Source organism: Eurytemora carolleeae, unplaced genomic scaffold (genome assembly GCF_000591075.1).
Source record: "Eurytemora carolleeae unplaced genomic scaffold, Eaff_2.0 scaffold138, whole genome shotgun sequence".
Classification (NCBI taxonomy): Eukaryota; Metazoa; Arthropoda; class Copepoda; order Calanoida; family Temoridae; genus Eurytemora; species Eurytemora carolleeae.
Genome location: NW_019396046.1, coordinates 148,818 through 167,040, shown reverse-complemented (window position 1 = coordinate 167,040; position 18,223 = coordinate 148,818). Strand labels below are relative to the sequence as shown.

The 18,223-nt window shown below is 34.2% G+C and overlaps 2 protein-coding genes across 2 annotated transcripts in view; one reads left to right on the top strand and one right to left on the bottom strand.

Annotated features, from left to right (window-relative positions):
- LOC111702639 (uncharacterized) overlaps positions 1 to 11,736 on the bottom strand; it is a 34,816-nt gene extending 23,080 nt beyond the window's left edge. The window contains exons 1-20 of the mRNA XM_023474396.1: positions 11,132 to 11,736; positions 10,177 to 10,293; positions 9,732 to 9,789; positions 9,111 to 9,158; positions 8,954 to 9,007; positions 8,824 to 8,898; positions 8,331 to 8,416; positions 7,562 to 7,650; positions 7,186 to 7,255; positions 6,864 to 7,072; positions 6,334 to 6,431; positions 5,548 to 5,877; positions 4,913 to 5,024; positions 4,232 to 4,349; positions 3,327 to 3,449; positions 2,662 to 2,734; positions 2,103 to 2,193; positions 1,629 to 1,834; positions 1,221 to 1,376; positions 274 to 320 (exon numbers count right to left, since the gene is read on the bottom strand). Of these exons, the coding sequence (XP_023330164.1) occupies positions 274 to 320; positions 1,221 to 1,376; positions 1,629 to 1,834; positions 2,103 to 2,193; positions 2,662 to 2,734; positions 3,327 to 3,449; positions 4,232 to 4,349; positions 4,913 to 5,024; positions 5,548 to 5,877; positions 6,334 to 6,431; positions 6,864 to 7,072; positions 7,186 to 7,255; positions 7,562 to 7,650; positions 8,331 to 8,416; positions 8,824 to 8,898; positions 8,954 to 9,007; positions 9,111 to 9,158; positions 9,732 to 9,789; positions 10,177 to 10,293; positions 11,132 to 11,718 (2,747 nt within the window). The 5' untranslated portion in view covers positions 11,719 to 11,736. The remainder of the gene's footprint in view (positions 1 to 273; positions 321 to 1,220; positions 1,377 to 1,628; positions 1,835 to 2,102; positions 2,194 to 2,661; positions 2,735 to 3,326; positions 3,450 to 4,231; positions 4,350 to 4,912; positions 5,025 to 5,547; positions 5,878 to 6,333; positions 6,432 to 6,863; positions 7,073 to 7,185; positions 7,256 to 7,561; positions 7,651 to 8,330; positions 8,417 to 8,823; positions 8,899 to 8,953; positions 9,008 to 9,110; positions 9,159 to 9,731; positions 9,790 to 10,176; positions 10,294 to 11,131) is intronic.
- An 840-nt stretch (positions 11,737 to 12,576) lies between these two features.
- LOC111702678 (myosin regulatory light chain sqh) lies at positions 12,577 to 18,200 on the top strand. Its single transcript, XM_023474437.1, has 7 exons — positions 12,577 to 12,692; positions 14,525 to 14,629; positions 15,919 to 16,014; positions 16,161 to 16,273; positions 16,831 to 16,911; positions 17,528 to 17,572; positions 17,943 to 18,200. Exons 1-6 carry the CDS (start codon positions 12,603 to 12,605, stop codon positions 17,565 to 17,567), a joined length of 525 nt encoding a protein of 174 aa, XP_023330205.1. The 5' UTR covers positions 12,577 to 12,602; the 3' UTR covers positions 17,568 to 17,572; positions 17,943 to 18,200.
- The last annotated feature ends 23 nt before the right edge of the window (positions 18,201 to 18,223 follow it).

Below are 18,223 nucleotides of genomic sequence, written 5' to 3'. Positions count from 1 at the left end.
TTCGTCAATTATGACAATTTAGACAATTTAGACAATCATAACAGTTTTGACAATTTTGACAATTTTGACAATTTCGTCAATTATGACAATTTAGACAATTTAGACAATCATAACAGTTTTGACAATTATGAAAATTTTGACAATTTCGTCAATTATGACAATTCAGACAATTTAGACAATCATAACAATTTTGACAATCTTGACAATTTTGACATTTTTGTCAATTATTACAATTTTAACAATTTTGACACCCTTGACAATTTTGTCAATTACCTGCAATGATACATACACCATACTTCTGTGTTCTTCGGAAGGATAATCTGAAAAAATGTTACTGAACAAACTAGATGTTTATACTATAGTTATACTATAGTTATACTATGTAAAGATGTACTAGATGTACTTGATGATGAACGTAAAGTATTTGTACATCTCGATGTATATAATGAAGATGATGCGCTTGATGAACTAGGTGTCATTGACGATAATATTTATCTATCATTGTCAATGCTGGGCATAGTTGCTCAAACACTTAACTAAGCTTTCAGTGTGTACTGCAGTGATGTGCAATCAAAGAGAATAGAATTTATATTAGAAGGGAATTTACTAGAAAAAAGTGTAAAACGGCCATTTTGCTATACTGTTTCCATGCTGCAGGTGTATAAATCGAATGATGTTTTTATTCACCTAATTCATTATAAAGTTTATTTAACAGCTTTAAAAATTTCGAAATTGAAATGAATAGTCTAGGGAACATACTGTATTAATGTACTCTATTGCATATAATTTGTGAACATTTACATGATTTGTACACTTTGAACTCCCTTTCAGACTGAAAGGGACTGAAAAAATTCATACAGAAAGATTATCTAAATTCCCCTCTAATATATATTCTATTCTCTATGTGTGCAATGCACTATTGTACTGTACACAAACCGTAAAATTAATTGTTTCAGCGAAGAGTGGCTCTTAACCCTTAATTGAGATCAGTAACAAATGGTACCTCTGAGAAAGAACGAAAGAAAATTTGAATGGAACGTTCAGTTCTTAGCTAAGAACAAACTGATGACTAAAAAGTTGGTTGGTTCCGTTATTTTAATAAACCGTAAACAAACGGATAACTAAAAAGTTGGTCGGTTCCGTTATTTTAACAAACCGTAAACGAACGGTTTGAAAAAGTACCCTAAACCAAGTGCACTATATCTTATTCTAAATTATACCTTTGGAATGACCACTGTGCACGGGATAAGATCCACGTTGTTCCTCAACTTGTTAAAACTGCTCTCCATATCCGTTTCTTCTTCCTCCTCCGCCTCCTCTTCCTCCACTACCTCCTCTTCCTCATCTTCCTCTTGCTCTTGCTCCACCCTCGACTCCTATGAATAATTAAGTTTGCATTTTTCATTTTTGGAGAAGAAAAATAAAATTGATTGATCTGGTAAAATTTACAGGAGAAAAGTCTTTCCCTCTTTTAGATACTTTTCCAACTAAAAGTCGCTTCCCACCCTTCCCCAACCCCCTCAACTTTATCGGGAAAAAACTGACTTTTCCCCCACTGTAAAAATGCCGAAAGAGGGGGGGGGGATTTTTAAGCAGAAATTAAACACTCCTGATAAATACTGAGCTACCTTAGTTTCCCTGTGACTAAACTCCTTCTCCTCTTTGTCTAGGAGAAGGGTTGAATTCTGATATCTTTGCGGTATTTTCCGTTGTCGTTTAGTTCCGCGGCCTCCGAGCATAACACTTTCCCGGCCGGAGGTCAGGAGGACGGTGTTGTTAAACTTCTTCTCTTCGGCGGCCATAAACCTCTGTGTGTCCTCCTGTATTCGAGCTCCTGAACCAAAGTTCATTATAAATCTATATAATAAAACAAGACATTCGTATATATATATATATATATATGTTGAGTATAGCCGGCCAAACGGGTGGACCGATTGGGCGGAAAATTTTGTGGACACTCATGGGTGGCCGGGGGGTGTCATAGGCTAAAAAAATACAATTTTTTTTCAAAACTTTTTGTTTTTGTTTTTAAATATTGTTAAAAAAATTTTGCTGAAGAAAATTTTCAGAATACACCTCAAGATGTTTTTTATATAACTAACCGACAGCAGCTGATATATTTACTCTTCTGCTCTCACAGGTAGAAAACTTGAGGGCATCCGTACTACACGAACATTGGAACATACATTCAACCTTAACAATAGTTTTGTTCAAAAGTTATTTTTACAACGGAATTTTTAACTTTCAAAGAAATTTCATTCTCTGAAATTAAATCGCCTGAATTGGGAACTTTGGATTGTGGATATCGAGATCGTTCCTTGATCTAGTTATTTTGTTAATCTAATTTCTTTATCACGCACGGTAATCTACCCAGTCAGGGGTTGACGGGAGCTTTGATTAGGAGAGGAACAATTCTAGGATAAAGAGATTAAGCGTTTATCCTAAAAATTAAAAGTGCCACAGTGAATATCAACATCAAGCGATCAGGATTATGAGTACCCAACACTAAAGGTTCCAGCTCCGATTAAAAAAAGCTGCCAAATCCCCAAATTTTAGATTAAAATCTCGCTAACCATTCACCACAGCACCAGGCCTTAAATCAATTATCGATTTTGAACCTAGGGCTACTTAAAATTTCCTGAACAATTCCTTTAAAGTTACCTTTCCACAGTGTGTTGGTGGGATAGGTTTCATTTTAATTGTTTCACAAACACAACCAAACTTGCAGTAGTCCCTAGACATATTTACAGTTTAAACCCACTACACAGTAGGAATATATAAAAATTAATTCATTACAGTATTTCATGAGATGGAATCTTGGCAGGCCGATTTTTTGCAGTAAACAATTAATAAAATCGAAGTTTCCCTGTTTCCTGCGCACCCAAACATACAATTTTAGAATTTTGATTAAGTTCAGATCTGACCTGATCTTTAAGTTTGCTTCAAATCGATCTGAGCTACATCTAAGTTTGGCTCAAATCTGATTCTAGCTTTAGCTGAGCTTGTATTACGTCTGATGTAAGCTATACTGAAGTTTAGTTAATATCTGATATAATTCATCAATAAATTTGGTTAAATTCTTATCTAAGCTGCACTTAGGTTTAGCTCCTATCTGATCTAAGCTCAACTTAAGTTTGGTTCATATCTGATCTAAGCTCAACTTAAGTTTGATTCCAATCTGATCTAAGCTCAACTTCAGTTTGGATCAAATCTGATCTAAGCTGCACTTAAATTTGCTTCAAAGATCTAAGCTGCAGTAAAGTTTGCTTCAAATCTGATTTAAGTTTGGTTATCTGATCCAAGATCTATATTGAACTGAGGGTTACCTGGTACATGTTGCATCATCCGACTCAGTTTCATCATATTCTATAATATTCACTCCTAAGGTCTTTAATGCTCGCCTCACTCTTAGCAAATCCTTCGCTATCTTCTTCTTTGTCTTTTTTAACCTTAATCATTAAAGTAATGGTCAAAGTCAAAGTCATGGTGAAAGTTATGGTCAAACTCATGGTCAAAGTCATGGTCAAAGTCATGGTCAAAGTCATAGTCAAAGTCATGGTCAAAGTCATGGTCAAAGTCACGGTCAAAGTCAAAGTCATGGTCAAAGTCAAAGTAATGGTCAAAGTCAAAGTCATGGTGAAAGTTATGGTCAAACTCATGGTCAAAGTCATGGTCAAAGGCATAGTCAAAGTCATGGTTAAAGTCATGGTCAAAGTCAAAGTCATGGTCAAAGTCAAAGTCATGGTCAAAGTAAAAGTCATGGTCAAAGTCAAAGTCATGGTCAAAGTCATGGTCAAAGTCAAAGTCATGGTCAAAGTCATTTTCATCAAGGTTATGATCAAAGTCATGGTCAAAGTCAAAGTCAAAGTCAAAGTCAAAGTCAAAGTCATCGTCTAAGTCAAAAACATGGTCAAAGTCAAAGCATGGTCAAAGTCATGGTCAAAGTCAAAGTCATGGTCAAAGCATGTTCAAAGTCATGGTCAAAGTCAAAGTCATGGTCAATTCAAAGTCATGGTCAATGTCAAAGTCATTGTCAAAGTCATGATCGAAGTCAAAGTCATAGTCAAAAGCAATGTCATTGTCAAATTCAAAGTCATGGTTAAATTCAAAGTTATGGTCAAAGTAATCATGGACATGGTCATGATGATGATGATGGTCATAGTCATGGTTATGGTCATGGTCAATGATAAAAGGTCATTGATGAGGATGAGGATCAAGATGAGTTAGTTACCTATGAGGAGTATTTGTCCCGCTGTTAGAGAGTGTCCCCGGTGTCCCCCCTGGACTTGTCCCAGGAGGTGTTTTTAGAGACTTGCAATAGCAGGCGGGGACATCACAAGTATCCCAACCTAGGATAAATAGATAATCTTCCAGGGGTTTTTAAGTATTAACCCCAACCCCTTTAAATACATTTTCCAAGGAGAAATTTTATTTTCTCGAAATGTAATTATTCACTATTCAGGACTTACAAACATTGAATGGATTTGCATACATTTATGTTATTTAAATGACTTGTAAGCATTGAAATTTCTCAAAAGTGTCATTTAACAGGTTTTACAGAGCAAAAATTAAAGATTTCCTTAAATCTAGATTTTGTTCAACATTTTAATGTGGTTTTTTTATAACAGCAAAGGACTGACAACATAATTTCAAATGACCCTTCAATCCAAATGTGGTATGCCAGATTTACAATGATACACTATACATCTTTAATAACACTAATAATGAAGATGTCGTCGTTTTTCTGACTTAAACATGGCAAATTCTGTCATTTTCTTAATTCTTCTGAACTGCATAAATCCACTTGAAATTTTACAGAAAAACAATAATTTCTTCATCATTTTTGATCTGATGAGGTTCTAAGGGTACCGCTTTGAATCCGGCAAACCTATTAGGAGTTTATCATATTTACCTGTAAATCCATCTGAATTTATGGCTGATGGTTTAACTTTTGATTTGATGGATTCCTCGGAATATCCTCGCAAAGGAGGACACTCATCCATATCGAGGGTTGCCGGAAATGCCTAAAAAAATTCTCGTTATCAATTGAAGATGTTAGGTACTTTTCCAAAGGCATTTTCTGGTAACTTTCCAAGGGTATTTTTCCATGTGGCAACTTCCCAAATGCAATTTCCCAAGCGACAACTTCCCAAGTCTGTCCTAGCCGCAGAGATCGGCCCTCATTGCAGCCTGTAGGGCGGCGCCTCAGAAGGCCTAATCTTACCTTCAGAAAGTTGCCGCTTGGGAAATTGTACATTTGGGAAGTTGCCACTTGGGAAATTGTCACTTAGGAAAAAATACTTAACACCTAATTGATGAACTATCCACTACATTCTTTTGTCGATCAATTTTGCATCACTTTTATTTTTTCGTACTCGGATGAAAAGAATCAAAAAATTGATTCCGTTCTGAGAACTTTTAAAGAAAAAAATTAGCTTTTTTAATACACCCAAAATAAAAAAAGGATTGTTTAAAATATTTTTTAAAAAACTTTTGATACATTATTATGATGCATTTTTTGAAGGGGGGGGAGGGGAAAAAAAATACCTGATCCGGAAGATCTTTCCAGGAGTTCTTGATTACGAGAACCGCTTTCTTCTCTTTCTTCTTTTCCTTCTTTTCATCCAAAATCTTCTTCATGTCTTCCTTTTCTTCCAAAATCTTCTTCATATCTTCCTTTTCTTCCAATTTTGGAGGAATTTTCTTTTCTTCTTTCTCGTGGAGCTTATCTTTCTCTTCTTTAATATCTTTCATCAGCTTCTCTTCGATTGTTTCTCTTTTCTCATCTAGAGACTCCTTTTCTTTTGTCTCCTCAATTTTAACATCTGGTTCATCTCCTTTCTCATCCTTCTTTTCCACTACATCTAACACTGAATCCTAACACACGAGATTACATTGGTGAATACGATCAAATTCTGGAACTTAAAGGTACTATAAGCGTAATTTCAATGGCAATGCTGGATTCACAACGGTACCCTTAAACCTTTAACTGTTCAAGAATGTAAAAGATATTGCTGCTTTTCTAGGTTTAAAAATGTTTAAATTCTGATAATTCCTATGCGTTTTCCTGCAATAGAAATGCGCAAGTCACTTTTGTGGAAAAAAACACAAATGAAAATAACCAGTTTTTTTCAAACTAACAGTGGAGCTCGACCCTGGAGTTCAACGTACCATTGCCATCAGGACATGATTCTTTGACTGTAGGTTGATTGTTAATAATAATATTTAACTTATCCTTGATCAGACAAGACTTTAAAGGGTTCCGTTGCATAGCGAGAGTTACTTTAAATTATGCTTACAGTCCCTTGATTTCTTAAATTGATGATTTTCTACCTGTGATTGATCAAGGAATGAGTCATTCAAAGGATCTGAATCAGACGAATCCGCGTCAGAGTCATTATCAGCATCATCTTCAATACCCTCTTCAGTCCCTAATAAATCAGTAAGTTAACAGACACTAACATTCTAAAAAATGATTCTTCATTTTTTGAAAGTTAAAAATCCCAGAATGTTTTGTTACAAGGTCCAGATAATTCCATTTCTGATACCAAATGGAATCGGGGTTGAAAGTACAATTAGGGGGATGAAAATACACTTTCTGTGTCATTGTGAAAGTTGGCAAGTTTTTTGAGTACGTGTAATACACTTGAATTTGGGGTGTTAAAACATGTAAATATCAGTAATCAATATAAGAGATAAATTATGATATACAGAAAAATAAACGCTCTCTTGCAGTATTGGAATTTTTCTACAACTTTATATCATACTTCCAATTGCTTACAATAACATCATGGTTAATTTCCATCAATCAATCGACATTTGGGATCGTATTGGGTGGAATTATATGGACCCTGAATTTGTACCTTGAGTCTCTTCCAAGAGGGTATCTTTGCCCAGAGTTCCTTTAATGTCCTCCGCTGACTCATCAATTTCAGCAATGGTGTCCCTGAGTTTCAGTTTGCACATCATCCTGTCCACCAGGTTGTTCTGACCCATGATTTTGTCCTTGAGGTTCCTCTGCTGTAAAGTCTGTTCCTTCTTTAATCTCCGTATATCAACCCTGCTTCCGACTCTAGAAAAAAAATTGGTATTACCACGTTTCTTGTCTACCATTTTGCGAAAAAAAAATTGGCATTACCACGTGTCATGTCCACCATTTTGTTTTTAAATCAGCTGATGTTCTACCTGAAATGCGCAGATGCTGAAAACTCTGCAAACTCTTGGTCAATCTCGAATGGAACAAGTCTTTTCCTCTCTTTAAGAAAAAAAGATAAATTAATGATACATTAGACAGACAGAAATATCATAGATAAATAGATAAATATATTAGATTATACATAANGGGGGGGGGGGGCGCCATCCATTGAGATTAAAAAGAGGACTATATTGGTTAAAGTGGCAATTGTCAATATAGATTTCATTCTTTAAAATTAAATGTTGTTTCTGATTTCGAAGTGCTTATATTAAATATTTATCAATGTGAGTTATAATAATGCATTATCTGATTATCTAGAACTTAATGGCACTTCTTTAACTGAAGTAAAGATGATAAAATATCCACCTGGTAGAAATGAAGGTACAGTAAGTATTTTAATATCAGATTTGAGAGATGTTCTTGAACCTCCAACAGCCAGCAGTCTCTCGGAGTCTCTAAAAATGCAGGGGTGAATAATTTCCCGAAAAATCATTTCCTTCCCCCCCCCCCTTATGAAAATCATTTTTTTTCTCCAGAAGTTCTATATGCTTGCACAACATTTTTTACTTTGAAAATTCATTATTTTCAATTTGTGTTCTCTACAGAAGTGACTTGTAGATTTCTGCTACAGAAATGTGAAGAAAATTGTAAGAATTGAACACTTTGTTTATGATAGAAAAACGACGTATTTTTAACATTATTGATCAAATAAAGGTTTCAGGGGTACCGTAGTGTATGAATCGGGACCCTCATAATAATGATAATAATAAAAATAACAAAAAACGATCAACTATAATTCCACGGAAATCAACGCCAACTCCCCCTTTAAAAAAAACAGCTAAGGAAAAAAATACTGATTTTATGAGGAAAAATACTAATTTTATGAGGAAAAATACTGATTTTATGAGGAAAAATACTGATTTTATGAGGAAAAATACTGATTTTTATTTATTAATTTTGCAAGTTTAACAAACCATCTTGATATTTAACTTCAGGGTGCATGTAAGGAGGGGGCACAGGCATAAGCTAAGGAGGGGAGCCCAATGGGTGCCAACCACCCCCCCCCACCCCAAAAAAGAACAAATATAAAGTCTTTTTGTTCGTCTTCATGGGCGTGTCTACGACCCTAAGCTACCTGATATAACATGCTGGTTTTCCTAGAGCATGATTCCTCCCACAAACTAGGCTACTGCTTGAACTAGGTGCATTGATCGAGGTCCCCTAATCAAATAAAAGTATTTTCATATTTTAAATATTTTAAATTTAGACTTTTGAACAAAAATGGTTATAAATTAAATCATCTGCGGTAAACTATGATATTATTTTCAAAACAAAATGAAAGATGACCCTATTTTCTGAGTGTGGAATTTGTCTTCTATCCTCTGTCTAGTGTCTACACTATAGTATATATATAGAACTTTGCTTGTCTAGGTGTCTGTTTGTTTGAATCCAATAAACGTCATAACGGCTGAACCGATCAGACCGACATTTTTTGTTGGACCTCATATGACTCAAAAGACGGTTTCTGGATGGTCAGTTTTTGAAAAAATTCCCTTTCAAATTCGATTTTACTAAATTCACGATAAGAATCGACAAAAGTCTAGAAGGTATAGCTAAGTTTTCTTAACCTTTAATGCGAGAGTAGAGAGAGGAACTAATCCATCTCTTCGGTTGATGTAAACAACAGTTTCCACACTCGGCTCCTAAGAAAAATTGGATTTAAAAAAAAAGTTTTCTTAAAAAATAAAACACTCGTACCTGTATGTATTTTCCATGTGAGAACGGTTTGATAATTGATCTTGCATCAACCTCCTATAAACCCAAATTTATTTATTTAAAAAAAAAAAAAATTCGATTAACATTTATCAAATTTAGTATTTTAAAAACTTTTATTTATTAACAAATAATGGGTTACCTCGTAATCGGGATCATTGGAACTATGCTTCATTTTTAATAGGGGCATCTGTATCAGACACATTTGTAAGTTAATCTATTTTAAGAGACTGTACACGACCCTTCATTGATAGATTCAAATGTACTCTCAAAATATTTGTCCGATTAATTATGAATAAGATATCATTGTTTTTTTTTACAATCTTATTACTTTCCTTTGTGATTCTTTTAAAAAAAAAACGTTATCTTCCACATTTTTAATCAAATTAAGATTTCAAGGGAACCGTTGTGAATCGTGCAAACCTAACAACACAAAAGTTTTAACCTCAAGTTACTTTGTAAATTCATGATTACTTTGTTTTTAAAAAGAAATTTATGTTTACAGAACTCTAAGGAGGTATTTGTAAACAATACCATCAATCATGTCTTAAATCGTAAGAACAATTATTGTCTTTTAGATTTATTAGCATTTAGCATTAATCTATAAATATTTTATCGGAAATATCATAATGTTACTTATTTAAGTGAAACCGTCATTAATTAAGCTTAAATAATCATCAACAATTATAGAAATTGATTTTGTAAAGATTAAATCGATCAATCAATCAAAATAATCAACGCAATTAAGTTAAACACTATCTGCCTTTGGTCTGAGCTGTTTCTTTAAGTTGGCGGTATCCTTCTGTTGTCTTGGGTATAGTCTGAAATAATATTTACATTACAAAGTTCTGAAGATTGTAGGTTGTCTGCGATTATTATCTATTTACAAATATTATTTTTATCAAATAGAAATCTAGAAATTATAAAAATTATACTTCTATTCTTAAAGATAACAACAACTTTCTGAAATAAAGATTTCAGGGGTGTACACTGTATATTTTCTCAGAAAATCATTTTTCTTCCCCACCCCCTTCTTAAAAATCATTCCCCCCCCTTTTTAAAAATCATCCCCCCATAAGTTATAATATGCCTTTCTTACGGGCGTTATTTTTTTATCATAAATATTATTTTATCAAATAAAAAAATCTAGAAATTATGAAAATTAAACTTCCGTCCTACTGTATAACTTTCTGAAAAAAATCTTTAACCTTTCTATGGCAGCGACGCCATACTTCATCATGTCTTCTTGAAGTTTCCGCCGTTTCTCCGCCAGGGTCTTCGCCTTGGATGGAATATATGCCGTGCTGGTCATCATCCGCCCCATCCTGAATATTTAGAGTTTTAATAACTTCATTTAATATCTTTAAATCATATATATGCGAAATTTTCCAAGTTGAAAAAATAGATAATTTTGGTAATTTAATTATTTAAAAATATATAATTATTTTTCTCTATTTTAAACTTTCAGTTTCTATATAGTATGATTTGCTCCAGAATTGAACTTGAAATTTTATTTAATAGCAAAAATACTTAAAATGTGTGCATTAATTACTTAATTAGTATTAATTATTGATTGGAATCATTTTGAGGCCAGTTTTAAAAATTCAAATTTTTTAGACTTTTAAGAAGCTCCACGAAAAACCGAGATGTAAATTCTTTTTATAAATTGCTTTAATTACATTATTCAACATGTTTTATCTAACCAAAGATATTCACCAACATGATTTTCAGAACTATTAAAAATCTTTGTTCACATTTTGTTTTGAAAAATTGTTTTGGTGATTTTCTTAGGTTAATATCTTTGGTTAATTAAGGCAAGCTTATCGAGAAATCAAGTTCGCAATATTATTAATTACCCGCATTTCTAAGAATCACTTTTAACCTAAAAACTATATGTCTTAAAACGGACCTCAAAACGATGCTTATCATCACATTAGTTTGTGTATATCTTAAAAGATTTATTAAAACAAAATTTCTGGGGTTACTCTGGTTCCTCTGGTACCCAGACAGTTCAAACCCAGAATCTTAATATATTCAATACTTTAATTTGATGGAGATGACAAATTAGAATCACCCCTCAAAAATTATTATTCAGAAATAAAACATAACATAAACTATGTTGAGAGATGGGGGGGGGGGATGATTAGTAAAGTTTACAAAAACCTATCTGCAGCCTTCTTCTTGTGTCCCAGGCCCGCCTTAACCCCCTCCTGATGTTCCCGCTCGTCCAGGGTTAACCGAATTTTCTCTATTTCGGCAGCACTCAGTTCAGAGATTCCTTCCAGGGCATTGTTTGGTAGAACAGGAACCATCCTGCTCTGATTCTTCCCTTCAAGAACAGCAGCATCTAGACTCGAACTCTGAAACACGTTGAGAAGCTCTTCTTTAACCGGAGGATAATTGACAGGCAAAGTTAACTTAGCCTCTACTTCCTGATCAGCAAGGTCTTCTTGTTCTTCTTCATCATTGTCATTGTCCTCGTTGTTGAAGTCTACAATGTCCATCAACATTTCATCTTTTAAATCCATATTCATCGGAGGAAACTCTTCAGGGACGTTTTCATCTTTACAATTATCGGTTGCACCCTCTTGAATGGTGTCTGCAAGAGAACGATCTTGATCATTCTCGGCCTTGGGCTCAAGAGTGTCGACTGTGTTGGGCTGAGAAGACAAGGGGAGAGGAAGGCAAGGGGATTCAAGATCATCATCATCATCACTGCACAGAAGATCATCAATGTCATCATCAGACATTATGATTTTTATTACAAAATATCTGAAGAAAAATAATCATTAAATAAAGTACCTTTGACAATTGCTTATACCGGATATTTATAATTATACAATAAAACAACAATTGGAGTCCTTGGAATCACCTCACAAGTATCAAGTAAGTAAGTAATATTTTCTTTTAACAATAAAAAAATTTATTATTCAGAAAGTTTATGACTTAAAAGAAAGCCCTGCGAATTGCATACCATTGATCGATATATTGTTTTACAACAAGTAACACGAAAAACTGCTAATTTTTATTAATAACTATGTTTTTGTACATGTATGTAGGTACAATGGTTGCTGTACATAAATTTAATTTTAAAAAGTGTAAGTGGAATGTCGATCCGTACATTTCCGCTGCTGTTGGCTGCACGCACTTTTCAACTCAATTTGCGCTGGGATCAGAACAAGTCAGGGAACACACTAACAGCCATTACGTACATGATATTTATAAAGTCAAATTTTTCATAACTTTTCTTACATCTAATTACGCAAAAAGTAAATTATTGACGATTAAATATGAATCAACTATTATTTATCCGATATTCACTGTTTAAAAATACAAGTTCTGGTTTTGAAAAATAAATCCTTGAAAATGTCTGCAGGTATGTTCCTCGCTTGTTGCCCGAGGAAGATGAGCAACAAAAAGGTGCGGAATTGTGAAAGTATCCAAATTCATGGGCTGAATCGGGCTTAAAGCACTGAGGAGGCCTGACATGGCCTGAATTATGCATTAAATATGCCTTTTTTAGCAACTCAGAAATGTTTTAGCTGATAAAGAGTTTTAGAATTGTAGAAATTGAATTCCGATAATCAGTTCTTAAATTGTAGCGCCTAACAAGGTATATTTTATTTCAGCTAAAATGTCTTCACGAAAAACTGCTGGACGTCGTGGAACCACCAAGAAGAGAGCGCAAAGAGCTACTAGCAATGTCTTTGCTATGTTTAACCAGGTCTATAAGAGAAAATTATTTTAAAAAACTAAATTGTAATTTAATACTTTACACATCAACTAAATTGTGATTTGAAATCATAATTCATGATTTTGCATTAAATGTGTTCATATTTTGGGTGTTAGTATGTTTCAACCTCGGATTAGAGGGTGCAGTATCATATATAACAGCAGTTTCGATTTTGTTAACGGTGAACACTGTACAATTTGACATTTCACTGTTAATAAGCAATGATTGAAATCAGGAAATTGGAGCTAATCAGCTACAGGAGTAGTTGTGTAGCTGATTAGCTCCAACATCCTTATATAGCACAGTTTAGAATAAGGTTAGAGATAAATATATTTGTATAAATAAGGAGTACGTCTATGCATGTTCAAGAATTAGTAAAAACATCATTAAAATGTTTAAAGATATTATTTTGACGTCATTTAAATGTTAAGTGACATCATTTTAATGTCTTTGAGATGTTAGGTATCGTAAATATGGATTTCATATTGGGTATTGCAACGTTAAATAATGTCATTATGATGACTCAAATCATACAATATGACATCAAACAAACATCAAATTGACATGATTTTAGGACATTTGACATTAATCTAACGTCTTAAAATGACGTCAATTTGTTGTCTTTTTGTGATGTCAAAATGACGTTACTACACTCTAAAAAGATGTCAATTTGATGTTAATTTAATGTCCGTTGTCTTGCTGGGATACTGTATAATAGGGGGGAGGCGACTGGATTGCGAATTTATGGGGTCTGTCATAGGGACCGATTTTTGGACCCCCCCCCCTCCTACCAATTTTATACATGATTTCAGAATTTTTTTTATTAGATTAGGGTTAGGTTCGGGTAAGAGAATCTCTGGGCCGAGCGCTGCGGCTAGGACGGGCTAGGGGGCCGAGCGCTGCGGCTAGGACAGGCTAGGGGGCCGAGCGCCGCGGCTAGGTCATACTAGGGGGCTGGGCGCTACGGCCACATGACCAATGATAACCATGTACAAAATTATCTCTTGTAACTTTTTCATAAATTTTTAAAACAATTTTTAATTTAACAAATTCCTTTAAAACTCGCCCTATATATGCAAGACAAACTAATTGATTTTAAAGGGAGTATTCGCGAAAAATGAAAGGGTGTATTGGCTTACATCGAAAAATAAGCGCTTTTGATCGCTACTAATCTTACTTCTATCTGTTGCGACTATCAGAAGAAAATTATTAATAACAACTCAGGCTGAAGAACTTAGCGTTCATACAAATTCAGAAAGTTTCAACATTTAATTCGGATCTTAAAATTATCAATTTAATTCCAAACAAATCATTCAGATATTACAACGCTACGTTCTTCGGTATGAGTCGTTTTTTAACAAATTTCTCCTGATAGACGCAACAAGTTCTAAGATCATGTTGACTTGTTCAGATCTGACATTTAAAGAGACAGAAAGTGTAATTTTAAAAGACCCTCCATGCAAAGATGGTAATGCCCGATTCACATTGGTATCGTTAAAACGTTTATCTGGTCAATAATGTGGATGAAATGGTAGTTTTTCTATGTTTTAAACTGACCCACAATAGAAAATAAAATATTTTCAAAATTATAAGCATGGATATCAAGTCCATCAGATAAAATTTTATGGTTACCCTTGTGAATCGGGCTTTGGCATCTTTGTCTGGAGGGTCACTTGAAATTAGGCTTACAGTCCCTTTAAATATATGACTTAAACATGTTTTGATGGGTATTTTTTGTCCCTTGGATTATCCAGGAAGCCAAAATGTTGCGGATCTAACGGATCCGGACCCTAGGCAAGAACTAACCCTTGAATATCCTTCAGGACCAGATCCAGGAGTTCAAGGAGGCCTTCAACATGATCGACCACAACAGGGACGGGTTCATCGACAAGGAGGATCTTCACGACATGCTCGCTTCTCTTGGCAAGGTTAAATTTAAAAGATTGAAGGGACTGTAGACGTTTTCAGAGTGGCGTGTTCGATTCAAAGTGGTACTTATAAAGCTTTATCTGATCAAGAATCAAAGATAGTTTCTCGTCAGATAAAGGTTAAAAGGGTACCGTTGTGACACGGTCATGTCCCTCTTTAAATATAATGTCACTTGACATTTTAACGTAAGTCCCTTTTTGTCAAAAAAAAAAAATTGTAATTATACAAATATGTCTATTGTCAATTATGTATTTTTCTGTCTTACGTCTGTTTATCGCTTAAAAACGATGTAGTAAATATTAAAAAGTTTTGTCCGTCGTGTTTTCTTGCAGTTGTCTCAGACATCATATACCCTTCCCCCTCAACTATTTCATTCTCTCTGTATAGTGTACTATGTAGTATGTACTGTATAGTGTACTGTCTACTGCATAGTGTACTGTCTACTGTAATGTGTACTGTCTACTGCATAGTGTACTGTCTACTGTAATGTGTACTGTAGTGTACTGTATAGTGTACTGTATAGTGTACTGTGTACTGTGTACTGTGTACTGTGTACTGTATAGTGTACTGTGTACTGCATAGTGTACTGTGTACTGTATAGTGTACTGTGTACTGTTTAGTGTACTGTGTACTGTATAGTGTACTGTCTACTGTATAGTTGTCTACTGTATAGTGTACTGTGTACTGTCTACTGTGTACTGCATAGTGTACTGTGTACTGCATAGTGTACTGTGTACTGTATAGTGTACTGTGTACTGTTTAGTGTACTGTGTACTGTATAGTGTACTGTCTACTGTATAGTGTACTGTCTACTGTAATGTGTATTGTCTACTGCATAGTGTACTGTCTACTGTAATGTGTACTGTAGTGTACTGTATAGTGTACTGTGTACTGTGTACTGTATAGTGTACTGTGTACTGTCTACTGTGTACTGCATAGTGTACTGTGTACTGTATAGTGTACTGTGTACTGTGTACTGTATAGTGTACTGTGTAGTGTATAGTGTACTGTGTACTGTATAGTGTACTGTCTACTGTAATGTGTACTGTCTATTGCATAGTGTACTGTATAGTGTAATGTGTACTGTAGTGTACTGTGTACTGTGTACTGCATAGTGTACTGTGAACTGTATAGTGTACTGTGTACTGTATAGTGTACTGTGTACTGTATAGTGTACTGTCTACTGTAATGTGTACTGTCTACTGCATAGTGTACTGTCTACTGTAATGTGTACTGTAGTGTACTGTAGTGTACTGTGTACTGCAAAGTGTACATCTGAACTGTATAGGACCCTACTGATGAGTACCTGGAGGACATGATGAACGAGGCTCCTGGACCAATCAACTTCACCATGTTCCTGACTATGTTCGGAGAGAGATTACAGGTAGGTTGGTTGGTTGGTTTGCTCGTTTTGGTGTTTGCTCGTGTGTTCGTTCTTTAGATGGCTTGCTGATTGATCGATTGATTATTGATTGATGATTGATTGATTAGTTGATTGTTTGATTGATTGATTGATTTGTGTTTACCTAGGGGACCGACCCCGAGGATGTGATCAGAAACGCCTTCGGTTGCTTTGACGAGGAGAATGTGGGTATGCTCTCCGAGGATAAATTGAGGGAGCTCCTCACCACCATCGGGGACAGGTTGGATTTATTTGAATGCAGGGTTGTAAATTTTCCTGAGAAGTGTTTATTATTTAATATTATAAATTGGCATAATACGGTGCTCTTTTAAAGAAAGTGTTTATTGAATCACAAACATTATGCAGAGCTACAAATCTTGAAATAAATTTCCCCCAAAAAAATTATTTTCAAATTAATTAAAACATTTTAGGAATAATATGGATATACATGGTTTTTTGGATCTTGTATTAATTTTCGTTACTCAATTATCAAGATCAAACTTTGTAGATTAGCGCGCAGGGGTGTATATTTTTAAGATTCAACCCCCCCCCCCTNCAGAAGGAAACTTTTTCATTCTTTTTGATATTTTTTTATGCAAATATTTATTTATTTACCCATAACAGAAACTCATTTCCCCAATTCAACGAAGAAAACCAAAAAAATAATATACGACTTTTTTGAACGGAAAAATGATTTTTAGAGAGCTGGATGAAAAATAATTTTTCAAGGAATAAATACCCCTTTTACTGCTTTTTACCTAATAGTTTTGAGCTCAAATTGACCTTCTTTCTCTGCAGGTTTACGGACGAGGATGTCGATGATATGTACCGTGAAGCTCCGATCAAGAACGGGATGTTTGATTATATTGAGTTTACCAGGGAGGATTGGGTGCCATTTTAGATATCATTTTCAATACAAGATATTGGGCGCCATTTTAGATATAATTTCTAATACAAGATACTGAGCGCCATTTTAGATATCATTTCTAATACAAGATATTGAGCGCCATTTTAGATATAATTTCTAATACAAGATATTGGGCGCCATATTAGTTTTTATTTATAACACAAGTTTATAACGGGACCTCTTTCAGATTTCTTTTCCTTATAGTTTCCTTATTGATTTCTGTAAACAAATTACCCAATATTTATTTCGGGGATTTATTGTTTAATTTAATGTGGAATATGGCAACCACCCGTGACTAAATATCTATTTATCTTAACCTAACTACAAAAGGTTTTTATATTCAGCTTGGGGGCGGGCGGCGGGGCCTTTTTTAAACAATCAATTTCAAATGTTCTATAATATGTTTTTTTTAAAAACAAATTAAAACTTTTAAGTGAAAAAAATGCTTGAAATAGCATGTGTAATGTGCAGTAAGGAAGCATAAAAGTTTAAAGTTCCAATTTTTCTTCAAAGCAAGGATACAGAAATATTCGTATCTCAATTTTTACCTTAAAAAAATATATTTTTAAAATGTGCCTCAATTGTTAGAATACTGAAACACGGAGCTCAGGAAAATGATGAAGCATAAAATCGGTAAAAAATCATAAATATTTTTACAAAGTTCAATATATCTGAATCGGGGTTGAAAATCAGTTATCACAATGTAAGAGATAATGATATACAGAAAAATAAACTTTCCCTTGCAGTCAACATTCTGCAGTTTGCAATATTTTCTAAAACTTGATATCGTACTTCACAAAAACATGGTGAACATCTGCCCCGCATATCAATTAATCATTCGATGAAATTATTTAGACCCCTCAAGTTTTATTTTCCAATAAACTATAAACGAAAGAAAAAATTACAGCCGTAGTCAGAAAAACCCGGAATAAAAAAGGTCGTCTTTCAATGTTCGGCGGTTTTTCTCAGAACGAAAAATTTATCAAAATTTATTTTATTTCAGGAGAAGCATTGTTGACTATATAGACTCTTTATGTACACTTTAAAGAGTTACTGCTGTACTGTACTGTACTGTACTGTACTGTACTGTACTGTACTGTACTGTACTGTACTGTACTGTACTGTACTGTACTGTACTGTGCTGTGCTGTACTCATTCCAGAGCCATCTATGGAGTTCTCCACAATTTTCTACTTTTTATAATGATAAGTCTGTCATTTATATAATTTATATGAAACTAACCCTAGTATTTAATATTTATGTGATAGTATTGTAATTATCTAAT